The 16,355-nt window shown below is 49.9% G+C and overlaps 1 protein-coding gene across 1 annotated transcript in view; it reads right to left on the reverse strand.

The window, feature by feature from the left end:
- Positions 1-2,628: 2,628 nt before the first annotated feature.
- The window catches only part of LOC126517916 (arylsulfatase B-like), a 315,163-nt gene continuing 301,436 nt past the window's right edge, over positions 2,629-16,355 (reverse strand). Inside the window, exon 10 of the mRNA XM_050167747.3 lies at positions 2,629-2,914. Within this exon, the coding sequence (XP_050023704.3) occupies positions 2,711-2,914 (204 nt within the window). The 3' untranslated portion in view covers positions 2,629-2,710. The remainder of the gene's footprint in view (positions 2,915-16,355) is intronic.

The raw sequence follows: 16,355 nt of genomic DNA on the forward strand, positions 1-16,355 counted from the left end.
AAATTAATGGCAATAAAAGTGGGTGAAAGAACAACTTGCAGCAGGTGGGGAACGATCCTATGTCTTCGCATTACACGTGCAATGCTCTACCAGTTGAGCTACTGCGGCACGTGTAATGCGAAGACGTGGGATCGTTCCCCACCTGCTGCAAGTTGTTCTTTCATCCACTTTTATTGCCATTATAATTTCTTTAATTCACTTAGTACAAGTAATTTCCCCTATGTTGTCCTTGGTGTGTTTGCTTGTTGGCTTCTCATGATATGATTATTAAAAATCATGCCCCTCGGTTAACCTCCTTTCTTCTCGTTCATTACATAACGACGGTCTCGAATTGGCAAAACGATGCCTGCAGGTAGCATGTGTGGGTTTAGTGACCAGTTGCCTTCACCCAAAAAGATCACGTACTCGTGACGCCTGCGGCAGAGAGTATGTTCCACATCGGCCACCAAGGTTTGCGAGTGGTGGCGCTGGCTAACACTCCTAAAGTTAGTTCTAGTAGTAAAACATAAATACCCAAGAAAGTGGAGGGGAAAACAGCACCGCGGTAGCTCAAATGGTTAGAGCATCGCACGCGTAATGCAGCACGCGCAATGAGCTGATTTGAAACATTTTTGCGGAAGAACGCTCCCTAGAGGACAAGTAACAACTTCCAGCGTATAACCGAAGCTTGTTGGGTGGCCTGGTGAGGGGCCCTTTAAAGGGCCCCTCACCAGGCCCCATAGCAAATTCCTAGAGCTCCTCGTCTTTTCAATAACCTCTGGCACTTGCGTCTCTTGCACACGAACGGGACAGTTTTCGTAGTCCGCTGCGTGTGCACTTTCACAGAGGCAACACTTCTCAGCTTGGGCATTGTACTTGGTATTGGAATGGCCCTCTCCACATGTGCAACAGCGCAACCCAGATTTGCACCCACCTGCACTATGACCGAATCTCCAGCAATTGCAGTATTGTATGGGACGTGAAGAGCAAGAGGTTCATCCTTGAAGACTAGAGGCCATGCTTTGATTTCTGATTGACACGATGTACCAGCAGATGTTGCACTAACTGACTCAGTGGGGACCTTAATATTTTCGACAATGTGATTACAGTGGTAAACCACTATAGCTGCGGCCATGACGAGCTTCTCTAGGGTTTCAGATAAGGTTAGTTGAGAGTCAACTCCGTGCATGAGTCCCTCGGTGCATGCAAGATGAGGTGGTATAAACGAACTCACCGGAATATAAGCAAATGATGAGCACTACAGTAGATTTGCTTTGCAAGCATGGCCTGGTGACCTGCAAACTACGCCACCACGACCGAACTGCCGAACATCAGTGATACTCCGGTAGGGAAGAGTCGCAGCTTGAAGCTGCTCTTGAATTGCTTTGGGGCTATTCGAGTCCGATAGCACCATTACGGAGGGGACCAGCATGACGGGAATGCTGCTCACGACGCTGGGGAGAAAAGTTTCCAAAGGAAATTCATCAAGTTTGAGAGAGGCCGTTCAGGCGGGCCCTGCCCAGGAGGGTTCCAGGACATCTACGTGGCCTCAGATGTATCACTGCAAATAAAACTGATTCAAGCTGAAATGGAAAAGAAGGAAAAGTAGGAACCAAAATTATAGAGAAACTACACGATGCTTGACCAATCTCGCACAAAGTAAAGCAAAACGAAACGAGCAGCCACGAGCTGACCGTACGGCCCGACCAACGCAATCGGTGGTCTTGTTCTGCACCAGCTGGCATGTAGAATGACACCGTCGTTGTCTTTTCCCAGCGAAAGCTCTTTCCTTTCGCCTTCAGCAGACACGTGGCAAGAGATAGCAAGCCCTCTGAAAGTGCATGAAGTATCCTAAGGATCATAATTCATCAATATGTCGATAAATGGATAGCCCACAGAAAGTGCGTGAAGTATCCTAAGAATGCTAATCACATTAATACCACTTTAGTAGACCGTTTGCTCGCCAAATATCCAGTGACTTGGCTGCATCTACAGTTAGCTGCGTCGATTAACGGGGAAGCAGTTACCCAGGAGTGCGACTTTATAACGGTTTAGACAGCGTTTTGCTGACAAAAGCACAATTCTTACCAATCCCGCGAGGTTAAACAAACAATTTGCTCTCTGAACAATGTTCGCGCCCTATAGGACAATGCTTGAAACGCTATATGGCAAAGGAAACGTCCCAGAATATGGTCTTGAAGATTCAAAAAGCCAAAGTTGTCATTAAAGCAGTACAGATACAGATTCTTTAAATTGCTGCGACTCTACTAGATTCGTTTCGTGCATAAAAGAATCATGCTTCTTTAGGAATTATGAATACTGGAAAGCACATTAATTCGATAGAATAGAATTGGTCTTAGGGTGTCAGATCTGGCGCCGTTGATATTTTGTGACGTCATGAAACAGAGCAAAACTTATTGATGTGTGGCTAACTCACTACGTAGGATTACGTCGTGTTGCTGATATATAAAATAAATCAAGAATGCTGCACCTGTTTCTTCAGACTGCACTAAAGTCAAAATTGGTTCATAAGTATCGTGGTAAATCGCTTCTGGTGTACTGTCGCTTGCCACTATTTTCTGTACGGTTGAGTGGGTTTTAACTCTCATTCAACTAAAAAGAAGGTCTTAAATGTCATATGAGCGTTCCTTTAACATGAAAGAAAACTTACTTTATTTAGAAAGTTTGTTGCTAAGTTTACAAGACGTTGCTTCACGTCACTTGGAGCAACTTAGGGACGCTCTAACATCGCCCTGGCGAGTGAGGCGATGGACTCGTGACTGCACCGGGTTAGCGGGCTGCTCCTCTTGCCGACCCAGGGAGACCAGGTGCAATTGTTGCGTTCCGGAAAGCCTCTGTAATCGAGCAGGTCTTCCTTTGGCGGCCCGGCAACTGACTCGTAGTGTCGTAACCTCTCCATCATGTGCTGCAGAATCTGTAAGAACCACTTCATTTCACTGATACTCTCAATCCTGCTAGAGTCTAAACAGAAGATCTAAAACATAAGGCTCTCCCACAGCATGAACAGCAAGGGATGAACAAAACTAACACTAGAAAAAAGAATAATCGCAGAAGCAACTCCCTGTACACGCACTCAGACACACAGACAGTGGCACACATATTAAAGGGTATCGCAGGCGATGCCTTGAACTTGGCGGTTTTCGGCAATGTCTCTGCTACTGAAGCGGCCATCAAGGAATGCCAGCACTTCGAACAAGCTAAGAGCACACTGATCAGGCTGCACATCGTGCGCCTGCCCAATACTCCTGCTATGTAAACTTGTGAGGACCATCCCCGTCAACGAACCACATGTAACATCGTAACTTGCGTCATTCGCCGCGAGCTCGAGGCGGGCTATTCGCCATCCTTCTCCGCGACGCCTACCGATCTATCACGAGCCATGATTGCAATGATCCAGGCCGTTTCCTGAAAAGAATTTGAAAACGCGAGTCTCAACTCCGCATCCCCGTCGACCCCCCGAAGCCAGTTTGCAGCAGTGTCCTCGCTGCCCTTCCCGACAATCCTTTCCCGCCACAACCCGGCTGAATGGCTCACCTATGAGTATAAGCCCGTCTGCTTCCACTGCTGCATCACTGACCACATTGCTCATCACTGCCCGAACAGGGGGCCAATTCCGTCTGCGGCGTACACTAGTGCGTATTCTCATATCCCTACTGCCACTCGCCAGGATTGTACGGCCGCTGATGCCCCTGCACCGAACATTCGGTATACAGCTAATCGCTGTCGCCCCAACGTCTTCTGTCTCCTGTTCCAGTGCACATTGCTGTTTCGTACCAGACGGCAAGGTATGCAGCTGAAAGTCAGCAGTGCTATTTTGAACACGAGAACTGCGCATAAAAATATTTGGCATCCTTTCGCGCATGAGCACTGCCTTGCATAAAAGAAGCTATAATATAAGCGCTGTAATGTCTCAGTGGTTACAACAGAATTAAATATCAATACACACTGTTGAATTCTAGCACTCTGCCCTGTCCCAACTTTTGTTCCGTTTAGTCTCATTGTTAGCACTAGTAACTATGTCACAGCAAATACATCAAAACCAACTAGTCCAACTTTACGCATAAAACACTGAAAAGCTTTTCGAATAAAAATCATGACTGTTGGTGATGTTGTACCCTTCGCCTAATATGAAACTTTGGATAAAGGGAGCGCATTTTTCGGTTCCCTCGAGTTCTGTTTAAGCGCAGTACACTATTAGGCTTCAGCTGAAAACGAAGCACCCTAAATACAAATCCTGAGGAGTAAGAGAAAAAGCTGTGTTTAGGCAACATGACGAAGCTCTCAGCCATTTGATCTTAAACAGGCATTAACATTAGGTAAAAGACCTATAAAATAATACATCGCTTGGCAAATAACCTACAGTTAACTCCCATAGTAGAATCTGCAAGGTATAATTGCACTGAAATGTGCACAGGTGCAACATGCTATCGCGGCATCAGTACGGTTTCCAGAAAGGCAAATCAACTGAAAGTATGTTACTTTATCTTAAGGAAAAACTTAGATCTAATATGGAAAACCCTTTATATACATTAGGCCGTTTTTAGACTTGAGAAGGCATTTGATTCTGTTAAACACAACATTCTCGTTGCTAAGCTTCTGCGGTATGGAATACGTGGCACACCTCTTGGTTTGATTCGCAGCTGCCTGTCAAACCGATCGCAATCTATTATCTACAAGGATCAATTCTAGGTCCTACACTGTTCCTTTTCTACATTGATGATACTGTTTCTGTTCCTCACGCTCCCGAAATAGTTCTTTATGCAGATGACACAAGCATTTTCTTTTCTTCTGCTAGCTTGGCTACCCTCACACCTTTGGCATATACCTGGCTACAGCATTTATCAGAATGGTTATATGTAGATCAAGTACAGCTAGATGTAAGCAAGATGAAGTTAATAATATTCCACGCCATTAATAAATCGGTTATATCCAATAACTTAATTACGTTCCGATCTGAGGTGCTAGAGCACATAACACAATAAAAAATGTTAGGAGTTCAGTTTCATGAAAACCTGCGATGGATGCAGCATGCAGAATTCGTGATACACAGTATTTCGAAAACGATAGGTATGTTAAACATACGTCGTACCTTATTACTCGGGCACCTCAAACACCAGCTATATTTTTATTTAATTCCTTCCAGTCTTCATTACTGTATCCTCATTTGGGGAGTTACGTCTTGTTGTGTATCGCACCGCTGGCACGAGTTGTTGCAAACTCAGCGCTGACGCCCGTTGTTGCAAATGGGTCGCAAGCCCCAAGGGTAGCGTTGGCCTGGCGGCCTGGGGCACTGGAAGCATCCGAAGGTCTCGGCAAAGCATGAGTCGACTGGTAACAGAACAACTGGTTTATTCTAACATCGCAAAAGAGCGGGCGGTCAGGTCGACCGAAGTGAGAGACGGGAGAGCACGTAACTCGACAGAAGAAATCGGAGCCTCTCTCTTGGCGTCCGGGGGCAGCTGCTCTTATACTCTCGGCGTCGCGGGCAAGAAGGAAGGTCACGGGATGAGACCACGTGACGGCGGAGCACGGACGAGCTGAGAGACATGTTGAGACGAGTGTAGTGACGCATCGCCGAGCTGGCGCCTGTCAGACCTCCTCGCTTCACACTTGGGGAGCTCCTCTCCCCGGCTGCCGCGCTTTGACAAGCGTGGGCACACACGCACACACGAAGACACGTGGCACTGAAACACGCCTGGACGCGCTTGGCGGGGTGGCTTTGCGGGAGCTCCGAACGGGCCAAAATGTCCGCCGCTTTGAACGAAGCCCCGGCGTCCGTTGCATCCGCGCCGGCTATACCGCGCGCCGTAGGCGAAACGTAACAGACCGCCCCGCTGGGGGAAGGAGATCCCGATGGTCAGGGGACTGCATCCGCTGTCCGGAGGGATGTCGCTGGATGATGCTCATAACCGAAGTCGGTCGTCCTTCGGCGTTTCTTGAGCGCAGCGCACAGAGAAGGCCTCGTTCTCTCGTTCAGGTTCACACAGGACACTGCAAAGTGACTTCGGGAGAGTTGACATTTTTGTTCTCGTTCCCGGCAAGCGTTAGAACTACGCCGAAAGTCAACCGCTCAGTCAGCAAGCACGGCACAACCCTCACTAAGCCCTGCCAGGCTCTTTCCCCTTTTATACTGCTCCCTAGTTCCTTACAGTAGTTTAGCAGCACTCAGAACGCGTCCACAAATCGGAAAATTGCACTAGAAAGCACATCACTTTGAAACACTACACAAAAGCAATATGTTAAAAATCCTGCCTCAGGAAGAAAAACATCAGTAACAAACAATTTTGAGGCTGATTCCCACGTTAGGGGCTTCGACTTAAGCCATCGGCGTTACCGTTGAGACTCCCCTTTTTGTAACGCACCTCAAAGGAATATTGTTGCAAAGCGAGGCTCCAGCGCAGGAGGCGGCCATTTTTGGGAGAGATGGTCTGCAGCCATTGGAGAGGGCAGTGATCCGTCTCAATGATAAACCTCGAGCCGGCTAGGTAGCATGACAATTTCTGAACGGCCCACACGATACACGCACACTCTTTCTCGGTGGCGCTGTACGCCTGCTCACGACTGGTCAGCTTACGACTAGCATACAGGACGGGGTGTTCTACTTCTCCATTTTCCCGTTGGCACAGTACAACGCCCATGCCTCGCTCACTAGCATCGCACTGAACAACGAACCCTTTTGTGTAGTCGGGCGATCGTAGCACAGGCTGGCTTGTTAGGGCGCTCTTTAGGGCGCTAAAAGCTCTTTCCTTTGTCTCGTCCCAGACGACTGTTTGCGGCTCTGTCTTTCTTAGAGCATCCGTTAGGGGAGCCGCGATATCAGAGTACCTGGGGATGTACCTCTGATAGTAGCCGGCGACACCTAAGAACGACCGAATATCGGTCTTCGTGCGCGGTTGCGGGAAGTCTCGCACAGCGGCCACCTTTATTTCAGAGGGGCGGCGACGACCCCGACCAATCACGTGTCCGAGGTAGACAACCTCGGCCTGTGCTAACTGGCACTTGGGAGCCTTGACTGTCAAGCCCGCATCGCGCAGGCGGGTTAGCACTACCCGCAAGTGGGCCATATGCTCAGGCCAGGATGCGGAGAATATCGCTACGTCGTCTAGATACGGTAAAGCGAATTCTTGCTGTCCCCGCAACACTTTATCCATGAGGCTTGAAAAGCAGTATGGCGCGTTCTTCAAACCAAAACTCAAAACTTTAGGACGGAATGTCCCCATTGGTGAAATGAACGCCGCATACCTACTAGCCTCTTCTGTAAGTGGAACCTGCCAATAACCCCTGACAAGATCTAGGGTGGAAATAAACTGAGCGCTACTCACTCTCCCAAGGCGCTCCTCGATGTTAGGGATCGGATAAATTTGATCCTTAGTGATGGAATTAAGCCTGCGGTAGTCGACGCAAGGACGAGGTTCCTTGCCCGGTACCTCAACTAAAATCAAAGGGGAGGTATAATCACTCTCACCCGCCTCAATAACACCGAGCTGTAGCATTTTCTTTACCTCAGCCTCCATAATATCGCTCTGGCGGGGTGACACCCGGTACGCCTTGGATCGTACTGGCTCTGGGGAGGTAAGTTCTATGTCATGAGTAAGGACAGAAGTCCTACCAGGCCTCTCAGAGAACAGACCTTGAAACTCTTGTAAGAGCTGGCGTAGTTCGGTTTTCTGCTCAGGCGACAGCGATGCTTTACTGATTAAGTCACTAATGACTTGATCGGTGTCTTTCCTGTTCGTCACTGAGCCTAGTCCCGGAAGCTCGACCGGAAGCTCTTCGGGAGCGTTTACCATCATACACACTACTGCTTCCCGTTGCTTATAGGGTTTGAGCAGATTACAGTGGTAAACTTGCTGTGCTTTCCGCTTTCCTGGCAGACTCACCATGTAGTTAACGTCCGACAGTTTTTGAACAACCCGTGCTGGGCCCTCCCACTGCACGTCGAGTTTGTTCTTTAGCGATGTGCGCAATATCATGACCTCATCGCCCACCTCAAAACGACGGGCCCTGGCTGTCCGATCATAATAAACCTTGGCCCTCTGCTGGGCCTTTGCCATTGCTTCACCTGACAACTCCTGTGCCCTTCTTAAAGGGACACTAAAGGTTACCAGAAACTCAAGTTAAAGTGGTAGAGCAATGTTCTAGAACGTCTAAGGCGTCAATATAATCGCGAACAGAGCTTTAGTAACCGAGAAATTGAGGCAAATGCATGACACGATTTGAGACCCCCCAGCGACATTCCAGTACTAGCCCGATGACGAAAGCACTCCTCATAATTTGTGTTACTAATACTCAACTACTCGTATTAAAAATATCATTTCATTCCATTATAAGACGGAAAAAAATGCTACTTGTCTACGTCTATTTGACTCTAAGAAAAAATAACATTTTGACGTTACCCTTCAGGAATATGGGTATTCGAAAGGTTTCGTTTTCGCTCGACTCTGCGCGCTCGACTCTGCGCCGCGCACGCTTTGGAGTTTCAGTAGTTTCGTTATCGCGTCGTGCTGTGAGGGTTCTGCTGGCTCGCGAAACTTTCATTTGGAACAAGCAGCGAGAATGCCACGTCCATGTGATGTCGTGGGAAGCCCTCGTTGCTTTCCCGCTCCGGAGAGCCAGTGTCGAGGCCGCCGTCGTAGTGCGCAACGACGCCGGCAGTGCGAGCCCTGAGCAGCAGGTCGCGCTCGTCGGTGCTCAAATCGCTGAAGTTGAGCCCACCATCGCGAGCCAATCTGTCGGCGTCAGGGTCCATTGCGACGAGCGTCGAAGTTTGCGTCATAGAATGAAGTACCAGCTTATGGGCGTCTTGCGCTGGAGTTTGAGGTATACTAGCGGCGCCTGGTGGCGGTACGGGAAACGACATTTGGGTCGTGCCAGCCTGGGTCGTATTGAGCCCTGGTTGTGGCGAAGCACGTTTCTAGGCCGAGTTTTGCGTCGATTCGCACTTTTTTATGCCCTGTTGCGAGTGCGAAAAGGCTCGTCACTTCTCACAGACCACGCCGACCACGCTGCGAGCTCGCCGCAGCTTATAGTTTAACGAAAACGGACTCTCCGTGTGCCGTGGGACGTAATTCGTTTCTCCTTCCGCTAGCCACCATACTACCGCTTTCGCTCTGCTGTCGGCTCTGTCTTGGCTCTGTTTCTGGCCGCGCGTTTGCGTTTTGCGCAGAAAAGCCGTAGCGCCGTCTGCGGACGCCGTTCTACTCACCGATGGCGCAACGTCACTATGAGACCATGATGTCAGTACTCCTCGATCGGAGGGCGGGCGATTTGAACTGTGCTAGAGGTACGCGGACGCTTCAGAACGCATTTTCTCTTAAAATAAGTCTCTCCTTGGCACGAAACAAGCGTTTCGAGGTTTCTGTGATGGTATTTCAACAGTCCACGTTGACTTAATAGTAACCTTTAGTGTCCCTTTAAGCGTTCGAGGAGCTTAAGCACGTACTCCACCACGACTGGGTCGTCGCCCCTGCCTTCCCACGATTCTCGAAGTATGCGAAGCGGAGATCGCAGCGAGCGACCGTACACCAGCTCAGCTGGCGAAAACCCCGTAGCCGCATGCGGCGCGGTCCGTAATGCAAACATCACCCCAGGCAGATACAGCTCCCAGTCAGTTTGATGTTCAAAACACAATGCTCTCAACACGCGCTTCATGACGGAGTGGAGCTTCTCAACGGAATTCGACTGGGGGTGGTGCACTGAGCTGTGTAACAGCTTTACCCCGCACCTTTCGAGAAAGGCTGTCGTCAAAGCGCTAGTAAACACTGTGCCCTGATCTGATTGGATTTCCGCAGGAAAACCAACTCGCGCAAATATGGACAGTAGTGCATTGACTATCTCAACTGAGCCGAGTTCTTTAAGCGGCACTGCTTCAGGGAACTTTGTCGCTGGGCAGATCACAGTCAAAATGTGTCTGTACCCCGTGGCTGTTACCGGCAGAGGTCCCACTGTATCAATAACGAGCCGTCTAAAAGGCTCCGTAATGATAGGTACCAACTTCAACGGCGCCCTCGATTTGTCCCCTGGTTTGCCCACCCGCTGACAGGTGTCGCATGTCTTCACAAAGTGGTCTGCGTCCCGAAAACACCCTGGCCAATAGTACTCTTGCAAGAGACGGTCCTTAGTTTTCTTAACTCCTAGGTGTCCGGACCACGAACCCCCATGCGACAAGCGCAACAGATCCTGACGGTAGCACTGAGGCACGATCAGCTGATCGAACTCCACTCCCCTGCGGTCTAGATACTTCCGGTACAGGACCCCACCTCTTTCCACAAAGCGAGCATTTTTCTTGGCGATACCTTCCTTGACAATGCAGCGTATGTTTTCTAGGCTGCCATCCTTCTTTTGCTCGGCTATCAAAGCCGCCCGGCTGACTTTTAGCAACCTATTAAGTCTGTCTGACGTAGGCGCGATGAGCAAATCTGCAGATAGCTCTTCTAACTTTCCCGCATCGGGAATTTCCTCTCCAGTATCTGGTGCCTTTAACGCTACAGGCTCAATTTTATTCAGTTCGGGCGTGCTCTGAATACCAGCTTGCTGCGCTTCTGACTCTTTCTCATTGTTCGACAACGTCGGCCCCGCAACTACTGCCTTTGCAGCGAGCTCCCGAACCTTCGATCTGGTTAAGGCCTGAACGCTAGCCTCACCAAAAAAAAGCCCCTTCTCGCGCAGGAGGTAATCGGACCTGTTCGAAAATAGGTACGGGTACTGGGGGGGCAGCATAGATGACACTGCGGCCTCCGTCTCAAGCGCTCCGAAAGGTCCTTCAATAAGCACTTTTGCTACGGGCAGACACACGCTGTGAGCTTCCACGGCTTGCTTGATCCATGCGCACTCGCCCGTGAACATATCGGGTTCTACGTAGGAGGGGTGAACTACATCCATCGTAGCTGCGGAATCGCGAAGCACTCGGCACTCTTTCCCGTTCACGAGGAGGTCTCGCATGTAAGGCTCGAGAAGCTTCATGTTCTCGTCAGTGCTGCATAAGGACAAAAACACGACTTTTGTTTTTGTTTCTGGACACTGCGCCGAAAAGTGACCCGGCTTCTGGCACGTATAACAAACGCGCGCTTGCCTCGTCTCGAACCGTTTTCTGCGTTCGGCTTCGGCTGCCGCCGTCTCCTCACGTTCGGTCGGACTGCTTTCACTCGCATCCGAACTACGTGTGTCCCCCTTTGCTCTCATGGGTGTGAACTTCGGCCTCTCAAACTTGGAGCCAAATTCACCCTTTTGACCGTCCTTAGCTCCGCGAGCCCGACGCGTCACAAACTCCTCGGCTAGCTCAGCGGCTCTAGCCACCGTACTAACGTCTGGCCTATCCAAGACCCAGTACCGCACGTTCTCAGGTAACCGACTATAAAACTGTTCCAGCCCGAAACACTGCAGAACTTTCTCGTGGTCACCAAACGCTTTCTCTTCTTTGAGCCACTCCTGCATGTTTGACATTAGCCTGTAGGCAAACTCTGTATATGACTCACTTCTGCCTTTCTCATTTTCCCGAAACTTCCGACGGAACGCCTCCGCTGACAGTCTGTACTTTTTTAGCAGACTCGATTTCACTTTGTCGAAATCCTCTGCCTCCTCTCTCTCCAAGCGAGCGACTACGTCGGCCGCCTCGCCGGGTAACAAAGTGAGCAAGCGCTGTGGCCACGTTTCCCGAGAGAACCCCTGCTTCTCGCACGTTCGCTCAAAGTTAACCAGGAACAAACCAATGTCCTCTCCAAGCTTAAACGGCCGCATCAGGTCAGTCATTTTGAACGATACTCGTTCTCCTGCACCGTGTGCCTGACTTCCATTACGAGCGCGTTCCATCTCTACCTCGAGACGCTTCATTTCCAAAGCGTGTTGACGGTCGCGCTCTTCTTTTTCTTTCTCTTTTTGTTCTTTTCGTTCGCGCTCCTGTTTCTCTTTCTGTTCTGTACGTTCGCGCTCCTGTCTTTTTGCAGTCTCCCTCTCCTCAATGGTCTCAAGGCATTCCGACAGCTCGTCATCCTCAGTTTCTAACTCAAGAATAGCCCTTAGCAGTTCTGGTTTTCTGAGTTTGTCTGAGACATCCAGACCCAACTCTCTTGCAAGCTCCAGCAATTTCGGTTTGCGCAACGACTTCAAATCCATGGCTGCTCTGAATGCTGCTTTCTCTACTGCCTACTATTGTCTTGCCGCAAACTAACCCGGCAGCAACGACAACCACAATTACCAGCTCTGTTTCTGACACTAACAAAAGCCTGGCAAAACTCAGAAGAAGAAAGTCCCGCACTCACCAAACCTCGCAGCCAAGAATTCAACGCAGTCGTTCCGCTGCAGGCAACCAGTCATCACACAGGGCTCGTTGCACTGCTCCCGGATGGTCGTTGTGCTGCTCAGCATACAGTCAACCGCATATCTTCGCTGCTGGCCTCCGTTGTCGCGATCTCACCGCTGGCAACCAGCTGTTTGGTATCGCACCGCTGGCACGAGTTGTTGCAAACTCAGCGCTGACGCCCGTTGTTGCAAATGGGTCGCAAGCCCCAAGGGTAGCGTTGGCCTGGCGGCCTGGGGCACTGGAAGCATCCGAAGGTCTCGGCAAAGCATGAGTCGACTGGTAACAGAACAACTGGTTTATTCTAACATCGCAAAAGAGCGGGCGGTCAGGTCGACCGAAGTGAGAGACGGGAGAGCACGTAACTCGACAGAAGAAATCGGAGCCTCTCTCGGCGTCCGGGGGCAGCTGCTCTTATACTCTCGGCGTCGCGGGCAAGAAGGAAGGTCACGGGATGAGACCACGTGACGGCGGAGCACGGACGAGCTGAGAGACATGTTGAGACGAGTGTAGTGACGCATCGCCGAGCTGGCGCCTGTCAGACCTCCTCGCTTCACACTTGGGGAGCTCCTCTCCCCGGCTGCCGCGCTTTGACAAGCGTGGGCACACACGCACACACGAAGACACGTGGCACTGAAACACGCCTGGACGCGCTTGGCGGGGTGGCTTTGCGGGAGCTCCGAACGGGCCAAAATGTCCGCCGCTTTGAACGAAGCCCCGGCGTCCGTTGCATCCGCGCCGGCTATACCGCGCGCCGTAGGCGAAACGTAACAGTCTCAAAACAATTTAAATAATATCTACCTCACGCAAGATAGCTGTCCGTTTTATTCACAACTTGCCCTATCATGAACACGTTCCCTCCTATCTCATCGTGGACCGTACTTAGTATTCCTGCTATGTACAGTCATCATCTTTCTGAACTTATTTTTACTCAAGACACAGTTGATTATCAATTATTTATATCCACATACACTAACGCTTCCACGAAATACGATTTCAGGTGTTTGATATTTACCAAGCCAAAAACAAGAAATTATCACGGATTGCAGTGATTAAATTGGCAAAGTCAAAATTTCTTAAATACCCACCCGCAATTAGTCTTTAACTACACGTTCTCCTTCATGACGTTCAGATGGATGAAAAGTTAGACGTGTTAACAGCAATCGAGGCAAAGGTGTCATTCTTTGAATGTGAGATAACAGATATGAATAAGGTGCGCCTGCAAAGGCTTGAAGAGAGAGCCGGAGACTTCCAAAATCGGAGCAGACGCACAAAGCTATTTGTATATGGCCTCCCTGAAACAGAGGGAGAAAGCAGTGAAAGCCTAGAAGCGGCTGTGAACGACAACATAATTAAGAACACTCTTGGTCGGGAACCCATTGGTATTGAGCACACCCACCGTTTAGGTAAATATTCAAGAAATAAAATGAGACCAATCATATTCAGGCTTCTCGACACTATACATAAGACTCAAATATTGCGAAAAGGCTACAAGCTCAAAGGCTCCAACTTGTCTATCGGAGAGGATTTCAGCCGCAAAATGCGGGAGACTAAAAAGAAACTCTGGGATAGTGAAAAACCCAATCGGGAAAAACACGGAAAGGTCTCTTTATCATATGATAAGCTCTACATTAATGATCGCGTATTTGTTTGGGATCACGAAAAAAATGAAAGGGTGCCACTACAAAAAGAACATAGAAAGAAATCGTCCATCAACTTGAAGCCAAACAAATGTAAGACCCTAACAAAGAAACTTGAGACCCTAACAGTGTTTAATATAAATGCGAGAAGCATAGCAAACAAAGTAGAACTCCTGGAAGGACTGTTACTAGAACACAATTCGGATATAGTGGCCATCGCTGAAACCTGGCTATCCCCAGATATCTTCAATCACAAGATATCTCCACCAGGTTACTCTGTTATTCGTAAAGATAGGCTGTCTCGTGGTGGTGGCATGGCCCTGCTTCTTAAGAATTATATTCCATTCGTTCCACTCCCTGAAGCCTCCAACGCAGAGGCTGTATTTTGTAAAATATTTTCACGAGTGTAAAACTATTTACACGTTGTATTTACAAAGCGTATATATACAGCTGCCGAGAATCCCAAGAGGCTCTTGCCACTTCGTCCTCTTCACCGTCGACGACCTTATCCTCTTTTTCCACCGTAACACGACCCCCGGCAGAAAAAGCACCGTCCCGGTGCTTCAGACGGGGCTGTCGGTACGGGCATAGTAAGGTTTAATCCGAGAGACGTGTACGACGTCAGTTGATGCGGAACCGGGTGGCATGTCGGAGGTCACGGGGATTATCTCGTAAGTGACATTGGTCACTTGACATAGAACACGGTAAGGGCCTTTATAGCATGGAAGAAGTTTCTCGGAGAGCCCCACTCAGCGGCACGGGTACCAAAGTAGCATGAGAGAGCCTGGTGAAAAATATGTGTCACGATGGCGGCAATTGTAAGCGTGCCATTGAGATTCCTGTGATGCCAACAGACGAGTACGGGCACGCTGGCGCACATGGTCAGCGTGGGCGATGGCGTCGCGGGCATACACGGTCCTCAAATCCTCTATCGAGGGGAGTGAAGTGTCCAATGGTAAGACAGCTTCACGACCGAAGAGTAAGTAAAAGGGGCAATACCCAGCAGTATCGTGGTGTGATGAATGACAGGCGAACGTGACATAAGGGAGAGCCACATCCCAGTCCTTGTGGTCGGGTGAAACGTATTTCGAGAGCATGTCTGTAATGGTCCAATTAAGTCGCTCAGTAAGGCCGTTGGTCTGGGGATGATTGGAGGTAGCCAGTTTGTGCTTGTTAGAACTTGAGCGTAGTATATCAGCGATGACTTGGGAGAGGAAAGTGCGGCCGCGGTCAGTAAGGAGCTGTCGTGGGGCACCATGTACTAAAATGATATCGCGGAGGGGGAAATCTGCGACGTCAGTTGCGCAGCTCGTGGGAAGTGCTCGAGTGATGGCATAGCGCGTCGCTTAATCAGTAGCGACAGCGATCCACCTGTTGCCAGAGCTGGACTCGGGGAAAGGGCCAAGGGGATCCAAACCCACGCGAAAGAAAGGCTCAGGTGGAATGTCGATCGGCTGTAAGTACCCGGCAGGAAGCGTTGCTGGCTTTTTGTAATGTTGACAGGGCTTGCAAGCAGATACATAATGCCGTACATAGCGAGCGTAGCAGGGCCAGTAGAAGCGGCGACGCACGCGGTCGTAAGTGCGAGCAAACCCAAGGTGTCCGGCAGTTGGGGTGTCATGAAGCTCCTGAAGCACGGTGGAGCGGAGGTGTTGTGGAACGTCAGGGAGAAGGGGAGGACTGTCAGGATGAAAATTGCATCGGTACAATATCCCGTCGTTGAGGACAAAGCACCGTAATGATGGATCAGTAGGAACAGATTCCATTCGGTCAATGAGGGTCCTCAAAGTAGCATCATGGCGTTGCTGGTTGCCCTTGTCCAAAAGCTGGGAAACGGAAAGAATACTTGCGGAAGCGTCCATGTCGGTGTTGGCGGGCGTGTGTACAAGGTAGCGAGACAAGCAGTCAGCGTCCTTATGTAGGCGACCAAACCTATATACCACCGAATAGGAATACTCCTGCAGCCCGCAGAGCCCATCGTCCAAGCCTCCCTGCGGGATCTTTTAAGGACAAAAGCCAACAGAGGTCATGGTGGTCCGTTGCAATAGAAAAGGGCCTGCCGTATAAATAGGGGTGGAATTTCGCCACTGCCCATACAACGGCCAAGCATTCGCGCTCAGTAATATAGTTCCGCTCTGCCGGTGACAAAAGACGGCTAGTGTACGCGATGACGCGTTCATGGCCGTGTTCAACTTGTGCCAAGACGGCACCGATTCCATGGTCACTGGCATCAGTGCGCACCTCTGTAGGGGCTGAAGTAGCGAATCGTCCTAAAACTGGTGGTAAGGCGAGAAAAGGCAGTGGCCTAAGAAGTTCCCCATGAAAATGGCACACTTTTCTTCAGGAGATCTGTGAGAGGGCGTGCTATCGTGGCAAAAACTTTAACAAAGCAGCGGAAGTAAGAGCAAAGGCCCACGAAA

The sequence above is a fragment of the Dermacentor andersoni genome, chromosome 11, assembly GCF_023375885.2.
Source record: "Dermacentor andersoni chromosome 11, qqDerAnde1_hic_scaffold, whole genome shotgun sequence".
Lineage (NCBI taxonomy): Eukaryota > Metazoa > Arthropoda > Arachnida > Ixodida > Ixodidae > Dermacentor > Dermacentor andersoni.